This window comes from Diadema antillarum, unplaced genomic scaffold, assembly GCF_040938485.1.
Source record: "Diadema antillarum isolate AM-2024a unplaced genomic scaffold, OU_Dant_1.0 seq00000912_RagTag, whole genome shotgun sequence".
NCBI lineage: Eukaryota > Metazoa > Echinodermata > Echinoidea > Diadematoida > Diadematidae > Diadema > Diadema antillarum.
The window spans coordinates 579,120-596,102 of record NW_027271768.1 but is presented as its reverse complement, the minus strand read 5'-3'; the positions used below and the strand labels follow the sequence as shown (position 1 = coordinate 596,102).

Genomic DNA, 16,983 nt, shown 5'->3' with positions numbered 1-16,983 from the left:
TTAATTCTACAAGAGTAAGATTTAACGAAGAATTTGTATACTCCCCTGAAGTTTTTGATGTTACCATGTCGCAACGAAGCGTCGAGAAGGAAATGAACGGGGGTGTGGCGTCGAGAATACCAGATTATGGAGGTGTTAGTGACGGTTCTTCGGGCGTGACCCGAACCAGCGTGACCAGTGCAAACGCGGCGTACGAAGGTCCCGTGGGGAACAAGCCAGCGCTAGTCAAATGGCCGACGTCGCGCAAAAAGGCAGCCTTCGTCATCATCATGCTGACGTTACTGAACGCCACGAATAAACTGGACAGGTTGGTGTCGAAAACTTTTGATTTGTTTTGGGAGTTTTGTCTTTTAGCTCATGTGCTCTGCTTTTTGTTATCCGCATTATTTCATTCAAAGCTGAAATGGCATATCTCACGTGTTAGCAGTCCTTGCATTTTAAGAATTTGACACATCTTTGGCAAATCGCTGTAATGATATTGATTATCACTGTCGTCACCGCCTTATTGTGATCCATAGTGTTGACTTTTTGCAAACTAATGAAACAAATTAAACTAAAGGAAGCTTTCCCATAAAAAGAAACAATCAGTGTCGCTCATGCTAACACAGACTATCGCATGTTTTCCACACATTGCAAAGTAAATTAATTTAATTTATTTTGATGATTTAATGTCCCGATGCAAGACCTAACGCATAATCAAGAATTTTGATTCTGTCGGTTTCAAGCGGCAAAAAAAAAAAATGGTTTATAGACGTGAAATTCTCAGATTCTCGGAGATTTTGCGCAGAATGCACTGGGATCTCGTAAACAACAGGTAACTCTATACTTATCAAATAGGAAATCAGTGCCATAAGGCCGTATCTCACTGGAGGGAAGTTCGTCGCGGCTGATCGGTCGCCGCCACGTACGTGTGCTATACTTGAGAGACCAAAAATGGCTTGCTCTCTCAACAAGAAGGCGAGTAAACTTTACGTCAGGGCGACTTAAAGACGTCTCCAAACAAGATTATGATTCATTTGTCCGGAAGTGGCGGAGATCTCCGAGACGTATCCTCAGTATCGGAGACGTCGCCAGTATAGGTTGCCAATGGGTCTCCGCAAAGTAGCGGAGACTTCTCGGAAAATAAAGTTAGTCTCCGCGACTTGGCCGCAATTAGAGGGAGATATCGCGGAGACGTCGTGGAGACGTCTCTGTGACCAGCTGGATACTGTATCTCCTAAAGGAATCGAATATGTTCGATTCTCTCGCAACTTCCCGGAGACTCGGCTACATTCCAGGAGACGTCGCGGAGACGTCTCCACGACTAGGGAAACTCTAGTCGCCACCAGATCGCCAACTTTAGTCTCCAGCTCAATGACATGCCCACTATAAAACGTCCTTCACTGTGTCATCTAGTTCAGATCATGGACCTACTACACATGGACTGTTCACGGCAGTCTTTCTTTGATCCCATCATCACCACCGCTACCTGATTATGTACATCTTAATGAGTACATTCAGGTGTCTGGACAATAACGATTGTGTGATCATGTATCGTCACTAACAAAAGAATCGTTTCCCTCATTCAGTCTGGTTTCGCTGATGTGCCTTTTTAAGACGGAAATATCTTTAAATAAATACAGATGATGAGGAGCAGTAAAACCTGAGATCACGACAAATCTTATGTCAAAAGATGGGTAATTGCTGATTCGCACATTTTCGCACACGCACAAGGCTGCGTTCACATAGAAGTATACTATTCGGGTATTCGGGCTCGTTTTTCGAGGGCACGCGAATAGCTTGATTCGAACGATAGGATTTCCTCACACCGGTTCACATAGGAGGGCACTATTCGAAAGTACCGAATAGCTGCGAAAAGTATAGCAAAGTGTTAATCGAGCTTGTTCGATTTTCTTGCAGCGTATACCGTCTCTCGTTTATGAAATAATGACACTTTTGGTCTGGATTTGCCCTTTAGCAAAAATAAGCATGTAGACAGACATTCTGATACAGTTTAGAAATTGTTAATAAGATTTGCTGGGATGTAGGAGGAAGAAATCCTCACTGCATGGGATGGTGAGTTGACGGTGCGGGTGATGGTGTACTCGGTGCCCGAATAGCGAATAGCGAACACCGAATACCGAATACTTCTATGTGAACGCAGCCTAATACCTTGCCTAGTGGCAAAATATACCTGTTCTCTACCATTACCATCCCTTTTTGCGCTGGAATAAGCTGCGGAAAAGTGAAATATTGAGATCACAAATGACAAACATTCTGCCAAAATGTTAGCTTTCTTTTAAAAACTGCCTACTCCTCCCAAGCGAAATTGTTTGAGGCATGATTTAGTATACACCACAACTGCGCGTTCACTTTACTTGATTTTTTGAGTTATTTTCTTCTGCGCATATATAGTTCTAGATTTCTCGAATCTCCGTCTTGTTCCTCTCCCGGCTTGCTGGCGGTGACGATGGTGGGATCAAAGCAGTGAAGCATGTTAAAAATGTCTTTGTGGCGCTTTTGAGATGTACAGATGCATGAATTAATTAACGATACGATGAATGTCCTTGTATATTAGGTCCATGTTCATTTAGATTAATTTAGGAAGCATCGCCTTCCAGTGACGGTAACTTAAACTATACTTTAACTTGTCTCAGATCGCATTTCTAACTTGCCGATCTCGTCAATGACCTCCTTTTTTTCAGATACGTCCTCATCGAAGTCATCGAGGACATGGCGCACGACATCCAGTTCGGTGACCGGAACTGCCTGAATTCGTCCATCACTTCCTCGGTGCACGTGGAGAGCGTTGACGAGATGAAACAGTACACGTGTTCCCCGGAAAGGTGATCTGCACGTTACGAACTGTGTTGTTGGTTACCATGGTTGCAGTAATCATAGTTCAATTTAGTCAAAGAAAAAAGAAGAAGAGAACGCTGCTAGAAAGCATACAAGAAATTATACAAGTCTTTTAATTTAGTAGGTTTTTGTTTAGTTTGTTTTTTTCTGTCTGTTCTTTTTTTAATGCATTGGACATTATGCGTAGGGACATCATGAATCACACAGGAATAAGACAACACACAAAAAATTACCCGAGTCAGTTGACTCATTTTAGGTCAAATCTACTGAGTCATTGCTGTTGTGACACACCTTTTAAGTTCTTCTGAGTAAAAAGACTCGTTTTACCAAATCTAACGAGTAAAATGACGCACACCGAATTACAATAATGATCCACGAAATCGATGACTCATAATTTTATTGCATCATCTCTATTTGACTCAGTAACTGTTATAAATGAGTCAACCGACTCATTTTATGTGACATGTGAGTCCAGTGAGACGGTTATAATCGATCATGTAATAACTTCAAGCAAAAGAATTAACTATTTTTCAGAAAATATTTCCTGAAATTTCTGATTTTGTCGCGGATGGTAAATTGCATAACTTTTAAATATTTATAATTTCATATAATTTATGAAATATTCAGCTCTGTTATCAGAAGAGAAGTCTTGAATAAATGGACAGAAAATATATTTCAAAACAGTAACCACATACATAAATACAATTTTACGACATGGGTATATATTAGAAGCATTGTCTCGTGATGTGTAGTTAGGTGTTAGGAATAAGTTAAGAGTAGGTTAGGAATAGCTAGTTACGAGTAGGATTATAGGCTACCACAAGATATAGGATCTGATTCCTATACTCCGTCTACGGTCGTGCAGCTCCATGCGTAGGGCCAGTGACTGGATCAGCATGCTGAACAAGAGACGTTTCAATCATTTTGAGTTTCGATTCTCGCACAGTGAGTCGCTTGACTCGGCATACTGAGTCACTTGACTCATTTAGTGACTTTACTGAGTAAAGACTCAATATTTGGCAAAAGTGTGTCACCACACGGACAAACTGAAGACTCACGCAAATGAGTCATTTGACTCAGCTGTTTGACTATGAGTCAAGTGACTCAGTAAGCGTGAGTGAAAAGACTCAATAATTGGAAAAAGTGTGTAACCACACGGACAAACTGAAGACTCACGCAAATGAGTCATTTGACTCAGATTTTTTTGTGTGTGAACCAGTAGAAGAAAAAAGACAAAAAAAAGGAAGAAAGGCTTAAACTCTAAGGCTTATGAAAGTGTACACAAATCTCTCTCGATTACCCCAAGCGAAGATATGAAAAAAACTCTTTAGGTTGTAAGAAATGTCAGTTTTATGCTTTATCAAAACATTGAATTACATTGTATCACAATATAAGAGCATTGCGATGGTGACAGGGTCAACATGTTGGTTATAAATTGTTTATCTTGACCCCATGGAAGACCAGCGATGCCATGATGGCATCGCTGAATATGGGCCATCCAGCCGTTGTTGTTGTTTTTTTTTTTATACGGAAAATAAAATCAATCAAGCAATCAATCACTCAAACAATTATATCCCGTTTATTTTGTTTGTTTATTTTGTTGCACAGATGCGACCATACTGAGCTGGGCTTTAACGAGACAGAAGCCAACTTGACATCATGCCACTGGGTGTACTGGGGCACCGGGCTCGAGTACCAGCTCCTCGCCGGGCCGGCCTTCATCGTGGTCGTCGGCCTCACGCGCATCCCGCTGACCTGGGTCATGGAGAAGGGGCGCATCAACAGTCGCAACGTCGTGGTCCTCTGCGCCATCGCTTGGAGTATGGCCACGTTGATGACCGGGTTCGCCACCGAGGTGTGGCACGTGGCCGTCTGTCGAATCCTGCTGGGGCTCTTGTAAGTAGGGCCTATACCACATTACACGAGGCAGGTGGTACAACCTGATACCCATTATTCGTCGTTCTCGTCGCTTTTTACCAAAGGGAATTAAGAGTTTGGTCATGAGGATCGTGTGGTAAAGATGGTAATTAAACCCTTTCTGTGACATGACTTTGGACAGTGCGTAAAAGGCCATATTTATTATGCAGGTTTTCTGTGTCGGTCGGCGTTCTGAGCGCACAAAGGGTTAGAGAAAGGAAGAATGCCGCTCCATATCCAAGTTGACTTTGACAGAATGATGAAATAAACGGGATGATAGATGTTTCATTTAATTTGGGGATGAAATCCTATATCTGTTTATCTGACTCTACTGTGATCAAAATTATCTTGAATATGGAGGGAATACTACCCTTTACTACTGTACAAGGGACTTTGGATAGTTTGTACGTGTATAATACTTTGGGGTTTTCTAATTCAATATGCTCTCACAGCACACAAATGGTAAAACTATTGGCATAACAAAGGTGGTATAAGTATAACTCCACGACAGTGAAGAAAGAATGTTAGCTGTATATGATAGTAGCAGCAGCGGCAGCAAAAGAAGTAGCATATAAAAGAGGAAGTTATATCACGTCATTGCTGGTGGCAATGATGGGAATAACAACCACAAACAAAATCCATCGCGATGTTCGAAGAATAAGACAGTTGGTTAGGCACTTCACTCGTTTTTAAAGCGAATATGATATTAAAATAAACCTTCTCGAGGTAAAAAATTGATGGAATTCATGTTCAAACAAAGAATGAACTTGCGTAGACAGTGGTGACCAAGACTTCTCCGTCAAGCAACATTTGGGGAAGCACACATTTTATCATTTTGCTTTGTATGCATTGATAAACTTCTACTATCTATATTTCCATTCATGCATACGGGCTTGCTATCAGGTGAATAAAACTTTAATATATTACAGATTGTTATCCCAGTGAATTTAAAAAAGTAAACAGTCCTGGTCGTATAATACAATAATGATTTTTTTTTTTTCTGCTCATGCGCTCGCTGCCAAAGAACTTCATTCGATACTAAATCTAATTGCTGAAAAATGAGCGGCCTTGAGTTGTGAAAATTTGGTCAGGAGTACGTACGTTGGAAAACGTAATAATGAATTACATAATGAATGTAAAGTGTACCTTTAAAATGTACTTTTTGTAAAGTTGTCGCTGAAAGTCAATTTTTTATCAAAATTTCGTTGGCATTGGAAGACGGACCATTATACGTGATGCAATCATTTTGTTTCTTCGTGTCAGCAAAACGACTCGCATAATTGTCTAAATTCTCGTGTACTGTGGTTTGCTTTTATTACAGCCAAGCTCCATTCAGTCCGTTCTCCGTTGCCTTGGTTACTGCCTACTTTCCTACAGTTAGTCAATACTATACGTAAAACCCTTTCACTGATTATTCTCCTTGACCATTTATAACGACTAGAAATAACACTGATTAAAAAAACAAACAAACCTACATAGTCTCAGTTTAGTAGCGGAAAGCCATGTAACATTAATTTGTCTGTCTTTTCTTTTGACTTTATTAAAATAATTACCATTTTCATCGATGTTTTGCTTTAGTTCTTGTGTTTCATCTCTATTAGTCTTGAAAGTTGTGTGTGATTGTGAACTTTATAAATGTGTTGATCTCATGTGATCTATTTATTTTTACAATTTCGAACTTAACAAATTCCTTCTTAATCGAATTCCTTCTTGCCGCCCATATTTTTGTCTTACAGAGTATATCATGCAGATAGGTTTCATTAGATATTATTGTATGCAAATAATGAGAATGATGGTATAAACGGCTTATTGTATTACTCAAAACTGTAAATTGACACACATTTTTAATTACTCTTGTGGTGCAAATACATTTTGATCAAGCAAATGTGACATAGAAATAAAATTATAATCACACACACACACACGGAAAGTAATTCAAAAGTCTTCAGGTTACAATTTAGTTCCGGTAAGCACTTTAAAATGGCGTGAACAAGTGAGGTTTGTCATAAAAGACATAACATACATCTTTATGGGCATCATATTGAAGATATTCACAACGTTGTATAGTTAATCAAACCGATTTTTCCTGTGTACGTACACTTGCTACTGTATATAGCCACTACGCGGATTGGCACTGAGCATTCTCAACAGCGGCATCGCCATCGGCTACGCCCTGGCCTACGGGCTGGGCTTCGTGAGGGAGATGGCGGGGTGGCGGTGGGCGTACTGGACGGCGAGCTCATCGGGCGTGATCGTGGCCGTCATCATGCTCTTCACCGTCAATAATCCCACCGAACTGGTCAAGGTAAAATGAAGTCGCCGAAACTATCCTCGACATTTCTGGAGACAACTTAAAACATTAAATCATGATTCAGATATAATTTCTATTCATTCAATTCTCGTATGGCTATACAAGGAATGTAAAGCAATGCAATAATCTGTAATGATACCATCATAGCAGACATACATCTGACTTTTCGATCGGGAATCACTAGTGTAAACAATAATATGCGACAGATCTCATACACCCTCAAAATAACGTAGCAGATAAAGAGATGAACAGACATATTGCAAGAAATACGTTTCTGAAAAACGGAAAACAAAGAATAAAGACAGAATCCGATAAGGATTAGAACCAGCACTGGCTGTCGAGCAGAAGCTCGGTGGTCCAGTGGATATGGATATAAGACGCTTGTCCGAAGATCAGGGCCCTGTTGCATAAAACCCTTACCGCTGGACTTACCGCTCCTTTCTAGCGGTAAGTCTTCAAATTAGCGGTAAATTTTATAATTCTTGATGCTGATTGGCTATGATGCGTAATTTTGACGGTAGTTACCATTGAAATTCAACGGTAAGTTTTATGCAACAGGCTCCTCGAGGTCGTAGGTTCGTATCCTGCTCGAGTATGCAAGCCCATGATTCCTTTTGCCATGGCTACTTATAAAACACTGATCTATTCAGTGCTTATGTACGTCGATGTAAGGAAATTAACTTGTCAGTCAGTTTCAATACGACAGAAGCCATTGGGAAATTCTGTAGGTCTCGATGGAACAATAAAAAAAAGGGCCTAGCGATACGAATGTCACATCTTGAAAATACTCATTTTTTTTATATTGCCGCCCTCAGCGGCAGACTTCGAAGTCCGTGGGTAAGATGCGACGTCGGGAACTCCTCGTCTTCCTCAACTGGATGACCATCATCCCACTCAGCCTCGGTTCCGCTCTCCGCTTCGGTTCCACCTACATCTTCAACTACAACATCAACAACTATCTTCTCCACTACTATCCGCACTTCCCCGTCCATAACTACCTGAGTTGGACGCCGATTCTGTCGGGCATTGGCGGCATCTTCTTCGGCGGGTTGCTAAGCGACGCTGCCTGGAGAAACTACGGGCTGGAAGGACGTCTGTGTATTCAAATCGCTCTCTCGGTAGGAGCCTAAATTGGAAGTTTGATTGTTTGATTGTTTGTCAGTCTGTTGCTGTTTTTCACGTCCACTACTTGCTTAAAACAACGCTACTATACATGTACTGGGCTATCGATTGCCAGGTAAAGCAATCAGAAGCAATCATCTAATCATGATTGGTCAAAGTCGGAACAGTCAACAGTTACACCGGGCTTGACGGCTATTAGCTTTGTTGGTGCGGGCTCCGCACTATCATCATGAAGTATTAAGATAACTTTTATTGGAAGTGCTGTGTTGTGATCGATGAATTGTTTTCATGGGTTTTCTTGATTGGATATCAGACACCTCTCAAGTTGAATTTTATGATGGAAGTCACCCCACTCCTGCTTAGGCTTCTTTAACCATTCTTCTTTTTTCGTCAGAGTAGAACAATCGCTCGGGCTTTTCACAATATGGTTATTCATATTCATCAAATACACGAGTAACAAAATGTGTGCCATGTGAATTCTGCGCAAGATTATCCTTACGCTGAGGTTAAGATTACAGACTGATCCTTGGAATACATTGCAATTTTTGAACGAAAAGAACATTAATTATGAGATTGCATATAAAATCGGGACCCCACGGCTATCTACCATGAAGCTACAACCGTTGCTAACAGTTCAGACTTTTCTCGACAGATTCGAACTACTTTCCATTTTCAACTTAACTCATTAGGTGATTGCAGGCCCCATCATCACCCTGGTGTTCTTCCTCGATCCCCCCGAGGTCTTCGGCGCGTCAACCATCGGTACGTCCGTGGCGGATGCCTGGACTGGAGTGACGGTCTCCTCGCTCTCCGAACTGATCCCCGCCTCGCTGCGGCCCACGTTTTTCGCCTTCTACTACTGCCTCATCAACACGGTCGGCGGCACACTCAACATCATGCTACCGGGGCTGCGGCACGCTCTGGGCTTCCGCTACGCCATGGTCATGGCCGTGGTCGGCCTGATCTCCGTGGGCACGACGCTATTCGCGCTCGGTTTCTTCGCCCTCCTATGCTCCAGGAGACGCTATAAGAAGGACACCAACGACAACGAAGACGATGACAACGATACCGACAATGAACATGTCGTACTACTTCAATAGCTTTTTTTTTTTCCTGCACTAGCAATGTTTTCTAGCTTTTGAAAATACTCGTCCATGGCTATTTAGAGTACGATCACCATCTAGAAGACCTATAACTACATTTTCTATCGCATGCCCGTCATCATGTTTGCCTTCAGTGTTTTCAGCTGAAGGACATTAGGGAGATTTAGATTTGCGACGCCGACGTTTAGAAGGCGATTGCGGTGGCCGTTCCCCTCTCTCTGGGTCGCGTTGCAAAGCAGGCCCGTAACTAGGATTTTTATGGGGGGTTCAAAATTGGAAATAGTGGACCTTTGTGAGGAAGTTAAGAAACCAAGCGGGATAGGGTCTCACTTTTGAGGGGTATATTTTCAAATGTAAAAACAATCAATTTTTCACCTTTAATAGTTCGGTTTGACACATGTATCAGCCATGAAGAAAAGTCTCTGATCATCTTCGTGCCTATATACTGGATTGTTCTTATACAGTATATGCGTATCTAGGGAAACGGCGCCCGGGGCAAGCGCGAAAATTGCGCCCCTAATTTCTGAAAGTGTTCAACCCCAACCCCATCCCGGTAGGGACTTTAAAAAAAGTCCGCATGATATGCTTTTTCAAGCACTTAAAAGGGGTCTTTTTAGGATGATTTAAATGTAATAAATTTTGATAAATTTTGGCAAGCGAGCGAGCCGAAAATTTTTGTATTTCAGCTTACAAAACATGGAATTCTTGTCATTTTTTGGGTTATTAAATCTTACAATTCTAATCAAGATATAGTAACGGCCTTAAACGATTTATACCAACAAACTGAGGACTTGAAAAAATACTCTAAATTAGTACAAGCGAGTGCGCCGAAATTTGAAGATTTCTGTGTAGGAAACATTGCACTTATCTCATAGTTCGTTGTACTTGTAAATCATACAATGCTGGCACACTGTTATATGGTGGCTTGCCCTGTATATAAAATAACAGATTATGCGACAATAACAGAATCCAAAAGCTTGCACAAACTTACAAATCAGTGTGAGCATTATCTAAACATGTTCGTATATAGGGGTCTATTGTGGGTGATTTAAATGTAATAAATTTTGATAAATTTTGGCGAGCGAGCGCAGCGAGCGAGCCGAAAATTTTTGTATTTCAGCTATCAAAACATGGAATCCTTGTCATTTTTGGTTATTAAATTTTACAATTGTAATCGAGATATAGTGAAGGCCTTATAGATAACGATTTATGCCAACAAACTGAGGACTTGAAAAACTACTCTAAATTAGTACGAGCGAGTGAGCCGAAATTTGTATATTTCTGTGTAGGAAACATTGCACTTATCTCATAGTTCGTTGTACTTGTAAATCATACAATGCTGGCACACTGTTATAATCATGGTGGCTTGTCCTTACATAAAATAACAGATCATGCGACAACCAAATCCAAGAGCTTGCTAAAACTTACAAATCAGTGTGAGCATTATCTGAACATGTTCGTATATATCGTATCATTCTTCTGTCGTATTTGGAGCTTTGGGAAGAAGTTTTCACTTCTTTTTTTTTTCCAAGCGGACCCTGCTCGCTAGCAAGGGGGGGGGGGGGGGGGGGGGCTGGGGAGGGGTTCGTTCGAACCCCTGAACCCCCCTAGTTACGGGCCTACAAAGTAGCTTTAGATTTCGCGAAGACGCCCCATAAAATATGATCACTGCATCGAGCAGCTCTCTGCGTCGAGATTTGAGCAGATGCACAAATTGCCCAGAACGCACAGTGAAAACGCAGACGGCGCGGGATCGATTTTGATAAGCAATTTTTGCGCATGCACAGAATAGTTTTTTTTTTTTTATTATTATTTTCCTCTCAACGTCCGCGTCGCAAATATCTAAACCTCCATATTAGTATAATTTTGAATAATTTTTCTACAGTGCTTGATAAATCAACAAAGAATTTTATTGCGGCATTGTTTCTTTATTTTCTTTAATTTTCATTGAATAATTTGGAGGACTTACTTTAGTCAAGCTACTTAAGTGTAAATGTCAAGATGATAGTATGGTATGGTATGCGTGTACCCCAAAAGACAGAGATGTACACAAGGTGCAAAGAATGTCTTAACATATACCTTGACGTGACTTGCTCTTTCCATACACTCATCGGTTACTGAAACATAAAACACGACAGTTAGTTTGGTACGTGTCTGTATCATACATTGTATGTCTCAATGTCTTTGACCAATGTTTTTGCTGATCAACGAAAACTTAATTTCTACGATAATGTATTTAAGAAATTTAAATATAAGCTTAATTGTAACTTCCTAACATTTAAAAACATAAGATGCAGATTCTGTAATAGTGTATGGATGAGGGTGGTTATGAATCGTAATTCTAATACGATTGTAAATTGAACTCAATGAAATAATATTTATAAAATTCATAGTATAGTGTATGCCTTTTGCATTCAAGTATTCAAAATAAATCTCCCCTTGAAGTTGTAGGCTAAAGAATGAAATATAATTATTTTCCTAACCTTTTGGGTTGCGTTGTCAGAAGTATCCCTCAGCAAGCGTCATACATGTTTTGTAAATGAACAAATAAATGAAAAGTGCCTCTGATCACATAATGATCAAATCAAAGTTAAATTTCATGTCTGTCAGAAATATATGTTTGTCTCACTAGTGATAAGCATATGTATTCATGTGTGTTATATCACGTATATATATATATATATATATATATATATATATATATATAGATATAGATATAAAACATATATATATATATATATATATATATATATATATATATACACGGTTCGACACTAACGGTGACCCGGTGGCCCGGGGCCACCAAAAACTTGCGAGCCACCAAAATTTCAGAAATGAAGAATTTGGTGGCCTGATCGGGCCACCAAAAAAGGTAGGATGTTTGCCTTTGGGCCACCAAAAATAAAAGTTAGTGTGGAGCCCTGATATATATATATATATATATATATATATATATATATATATATATATCCCTAGTTGGCACCTTAGGGAGACATATTGGGGGGAAGTGTCTTCATTAGGGAGACAACTGGTCATTAAGGAGACAATTTTCGTGTCTCCATTGCGTAAATTGCCATTGAACATGTATTTTAAAATTTGCATATAAAACAAATGGAAATGTCTTCCAAATGACCCATCTAGGAGTATATATATATGACTATGGATACAGCTTCTCAAGGAGACATGTTGTGTATCCTTCACGTTTTCAAATACATTGTATACAGTATCCCATTTAATCATATGTTTTACTGCTGACATTGCTCATCTACACAATGTCTCTCTAGAGGTGGATCCTGAGTGTTTTATATATGTATATATCTATATGTACACACACACACACACACGCACACACACACACATGCTACAGAATGCTATTTAATGTGTTACGGTCAAGGGTCAATATCCCCTTTGAACACAAAACTTGACTGATAATATTCCACATGTGCAAACACGTTTCAATTATTTACTTATACCTTGAAAAGTTCTCAAATCACCAACAACTTCTGAAAAATGACTAGTTTCTGGACATATGCTATGTCTGATAATCGAACATATACTGGACTGGTGTTTCTTCTCTTGGCAAATAAAATGCCATATATCCATGAGACCTGTGAAGTGTCGTAGCATGTATATTCTGAATGCCTGTACATCACAGCCAGTACAAGTACTGAGTCATTCAGAGAATATCTTAGGGAAACTCAGTACAGTGGAACCTTATTATAATAAAGTTGGATACTGCAAGATACCTGATACAGTGAAATAATTTTAAAGGTCCCATTCCATTTTTAATGCTTTTGATTTTAGCCATAATTTAAGGAGATGCTGGAAATGACAAGGACATTTCAGTTTCCCACGCAGTTCATTATAACGAGGTCCCCCTGTACCTACAACATGTCACCAGGTCACTTGAAAGCAACACATTTCCCTTATGTTAACCAGGATGGAAATAAGACTGCTCTTGATTTTTAACATTGATCACACTAATACAAACTAATATGAAGAACCCGCTGATATGCATGTGCACACACAAGCACCAAGATTTTCAACCCAGTGTCTGACGAGCTCAATAGTGCAGATAACGTCAACAATGTGGTTGTAGAGTTCATTGATGATACTAAGAGCTTACAAGCAAAAACAGATACAGTGCATTCCTGTCATAACAAACACAGCTATAGCGAAATTTTCATTACAATGAAGCAACAATTGAGATCCAAAAATCATCATCTATATATCTTTATATACTTTAAAGTATCACTGAAAAGATTTAATTTTTCTCTGTTTGATAATGATCTCACTTTAACTCTTTATGTGCCACGTTCTTACGTCTGACATGGTCAATGGCATGCCAAGTTTGTACATTCTGTTCAAACGCAGAAACCCATCCAAACCAATCAATAAAATCGCCAAAAGCCACAGTATATGAAAGTGTTTCTTGCGATTCCATTCCTGCCACATGTAGCTTGTATCTTATGTGGTGATTGACTATCAAGCGGTGTTACCCACTGGATTTGCAAGTAAATTCTACGTTTCTGTCAATGTTTTATGTGCAAAAGTCATGCCTCTACAATAATGTAGCTACTGGCCATTTGATAGAAAAACATATTGTAGATTTGTCATACAATCTATATCAAAAGCAAAGCTTGACATCTCTAAAACTTTGGGCACTACATTTCCAGGGTAACAAACATCTACAAAAGTTACACAGATTTGAAAAACATTATGTTTTCCCAAAGCATGACTACGTTTTTGTCTCAGAATAATGTGGCACACAAGAGGTTTACACCATGGCACATAAAGCGTTAAAGACTTTGAAAATGGCAGTTACAGGCTTTTGCATTCAAACTCTTCCCTATTCAAACTAATCATAATAAGTCTACACCCAACGCTTTCCGATCTCAATCTTCTGTGGTGAGGTCCACATGGAGATAAAAGGAAGTGTAGCAGGTGACATCAGTATTGAATTATTTGCCCAACTTGTCATCTGTAATATTGGAGTGACCAGCTTTTTATTTCAAATTGGAGAGGGCAGTCTTTACACAAACTGCTTTTGGATAATTCTGTGGTTAGTGAGCACAAGGCAGTGCTCTACGTGGATGAACTGGTCCAGCAGAGCAGGCCAGGCTCAACTGGAAAATTAGCTGAAACCTGCAGCACACCCTCTAGAGCAAAGGCTATGCAATTATGGGTGGTAACATACATGGAAAAGTAATGATAGTCATAAGACAGAGCATTTATGTTGCAACTTTTATCTGATAAAACTATTCCAAGACGCATTGTGAGGCAGACGAGGAAGAAGAAAAAATGCAGACAATTACAAACTTCTGTCAGCTATGTACTGTAATAGTATATACTATGCTTTTGTGCAAAGGACAATTTTCAGGTTAGCTGTGAAAAAAATCAAATGTTTGTAAAGAACGGATATGAACAGGTACAGCGGACAATAAGAAACATACCGCAGAGCTGATAATGATGTGGTCTGAATGTTTAATACGTTGTAACCGAAGTTTCGTTATAAACCGTGTTTGTTATAATGGAAGTGCACTGTAATCTGATTCCACAAACATGGTAAAACGGCTGAGGCAACTCTGTCTCCAAATGGTGATGACTTTGATACATGAAAAAGCAAGTGCTTTGATCTCCCAAAGAATCTGCAGGGAGTGGAGAAAAGGGTCGCTCTTTGCCAGCTACAAAAGACCCTGTATGCAAGCTGTGGTCCAGAACATCTCAAGATGCATTGGGAGAACCTGGATGAAAACTGAATATGGACATTTTCAACTGATACTGCACTCTGACACTTAGCAACCACTTCATGACCACACTCTAAAAACGGCAGGTTGGTCTAAAGGGCACACTTTTTGAAAGTGTTGTCACGAGCTACTTGTATCTCAGGGCTATAAATCTCATAATAGTTTTCAACACTATTGTCGTTTAGCACACGATGGTTCTATGCAGTTGCTCAAAAGAGTGAAGCAGTTGCACATCAGCAGGTTCTTCATGTACTGTAAAAGTGGAAATTTTTGCGGTGTTGAAATTTTTGCGCATTTTGCGCAACCCGAAACTAGCATGAAAATAAAAGCACGCGAATATTTTTGCAAGCCATATGTTCCAGTAGTTGATGTCTTGATTCCGCGGAATTAAAAACACGCAAAACTCTTCTTACCCCGCCGAGCACGAAAAATATCGCGCAAAAATATCCACTTTTACAGTAAGCTTGTAGGCTCTAAGTCTGACTTTTCACAAAATCAAGATCACACTACAAATGGTTTTTAGATTTGAGTTTAATCTTTTAATATTCCAAGGTTGGGGCGTGGTGCATACACTTCCACAAACCTTCAATATCTTGGCATCAATTTCAAAATTAAAGTGTAATTGACGATGTACAAAAAAAGGACCATATATGGCCTTGAAAGGGTTAAGGGACAAGAAAATAAATAGTGGGCAGATTCCAGCTATGTCAGAGTGAATAAAACCCAACTTTGTTGGAGGGACACATTACCTTTTTTTACATAGTATAGCACATGAATATTGTCTACATGTATCCTGGATTGGAAATGGAGGGATGTATGTTTATTACCCTGTTGAAGGCTAGTTCCAAGTACACTAGGGTAAGTGGCCATGGGAAGTGTGTGTTACAGCAAAATCACCTCATTCTTAACTCTTTATGTGCCATGGTGTACACCCCCTGGGTGCAATATTATTCTGAGATACCAACATAGTTATGCTTCTGAGAAAACATTCTGTTTTTCAACTCTATGTAATATCATGTTTCTGTTAAAAGCTGGATATGCAGTGTGAAAAGTTGTAGGAAAATGCCAAGCCTTGCTTTGACGTAAATTGTATGACAAATGTATAATTGGTTTACCACGGAAACTTTCAAATGACCTGTAGCTATACATTACTATAAATGCGTGAGTTTGCACACATAAGAGTGACAGACACTTAGGATTTACATGCAAATCTAGTAGGGAACACTGCTTGCTAGTCAATCGCCACATAAAATGCAAGGTACATGTGAGAGGAACAGATTCACGAGAAACGCTTTCATCGTACTGTGGCATTTGGCGATTTATCGATCAGTTTGGGCGGGCTTGTGCGTTTGAGCAGAATATGTGAAGCTGGCATGCTGTCAACTGAGTCACGTGTGCGAACATGGCACATAAAGAGTTAATGCACTAATACCATGATCCTACCATGTCCAGTGTATGGTTGCTGTGTGACAAGTATGCAGGGATGCCAGAGGCTCATCTCAAAACTTGGGAGCTTCCATATGGCTGGCAACATTCGTGGATCAACTTCAGGGAAAGCAATATGGGAGATACTTTCTCTGTTACAAGCATCTCAGTAGATGATGACCATTCCAAAATCAGGGAGGTTTACATGTCCTTTTGTCATGACATAAAGAAAGAAGTTACCAGTGATTTTCTAGGAAGCCCCCCTGCAGAATCAAGGAACCTTGGCGGGTCAAAGATTGAAACTTCACCGTAACCTGTCTCCGACTGGAATGCCCCATTACTGATGAACTGAGCACCAGCAGGGAGAGCAAAATACACCACCACTGATGCAGGTTTCTTGTGATGAGGCACTCATAGGCCAGCTATTACCACCGATACTCTGTCCAAGTATGGATTAACAAGAGTCCTGATCACCATCGGCATTGCAGTTCAAAGATAAGTAGTCCATCGTGGCGACATC

At 39.9% G+C, this 16,983-nt stretch overlaps 1 protein-coding gene across 1 annotated transcript; it reads left to right on the top strand.

Moving 5' to 3' along the window:
- Positions 1–26: 26 nt before the first annotated feature.
- LOC139741259 (probable sulfoacetate transporter SauU) lies at positions 27–9,288 on the top strand. Its single transcript, XM_071651855.1, has 7 exons — positions 27–307; positions 2,685–2,825; positions 4,447–4,734; positions 6,077–6,131; positions 6,872–7,060; positions 7,882–8,184; positions 8,878–9,288. Exons 1-7 carry the CDS (start codon positions 66–68, stop codon positions 9,286–9,288), a joined length of 1,629 nt encoding a protein of 542 aa, XP_071507956.1. The 5' UTR covers positions 27–65.
- The last annotated feature ends 7,695 nt before the right edge of the window (positions 9,289–16,983 follow it).

Coding starts and splice junctions, on each gene's coding strand:
- LOC139741259 (XM_071651855.1), top strand. CDS start 66: ATGTCGCAACGAAGCGTCGAGAAGGAAATGAACGGGGGTGTGGCGTCG. Junction 308..2,684: donor GCCACGAATAAACTGGACAG/GTTGGTGTCGAA, acceptor CCTTTTTTTCAG/ATACGTCCTCATCGAAGTCA. Junction 7,061..7,881: donor ATCCCACCGAACTGGTCAAG/GTAAAATGAAGT, acceptor TGCCGCCCTCAG/CGGCAGACTTCGAAGTCCGT.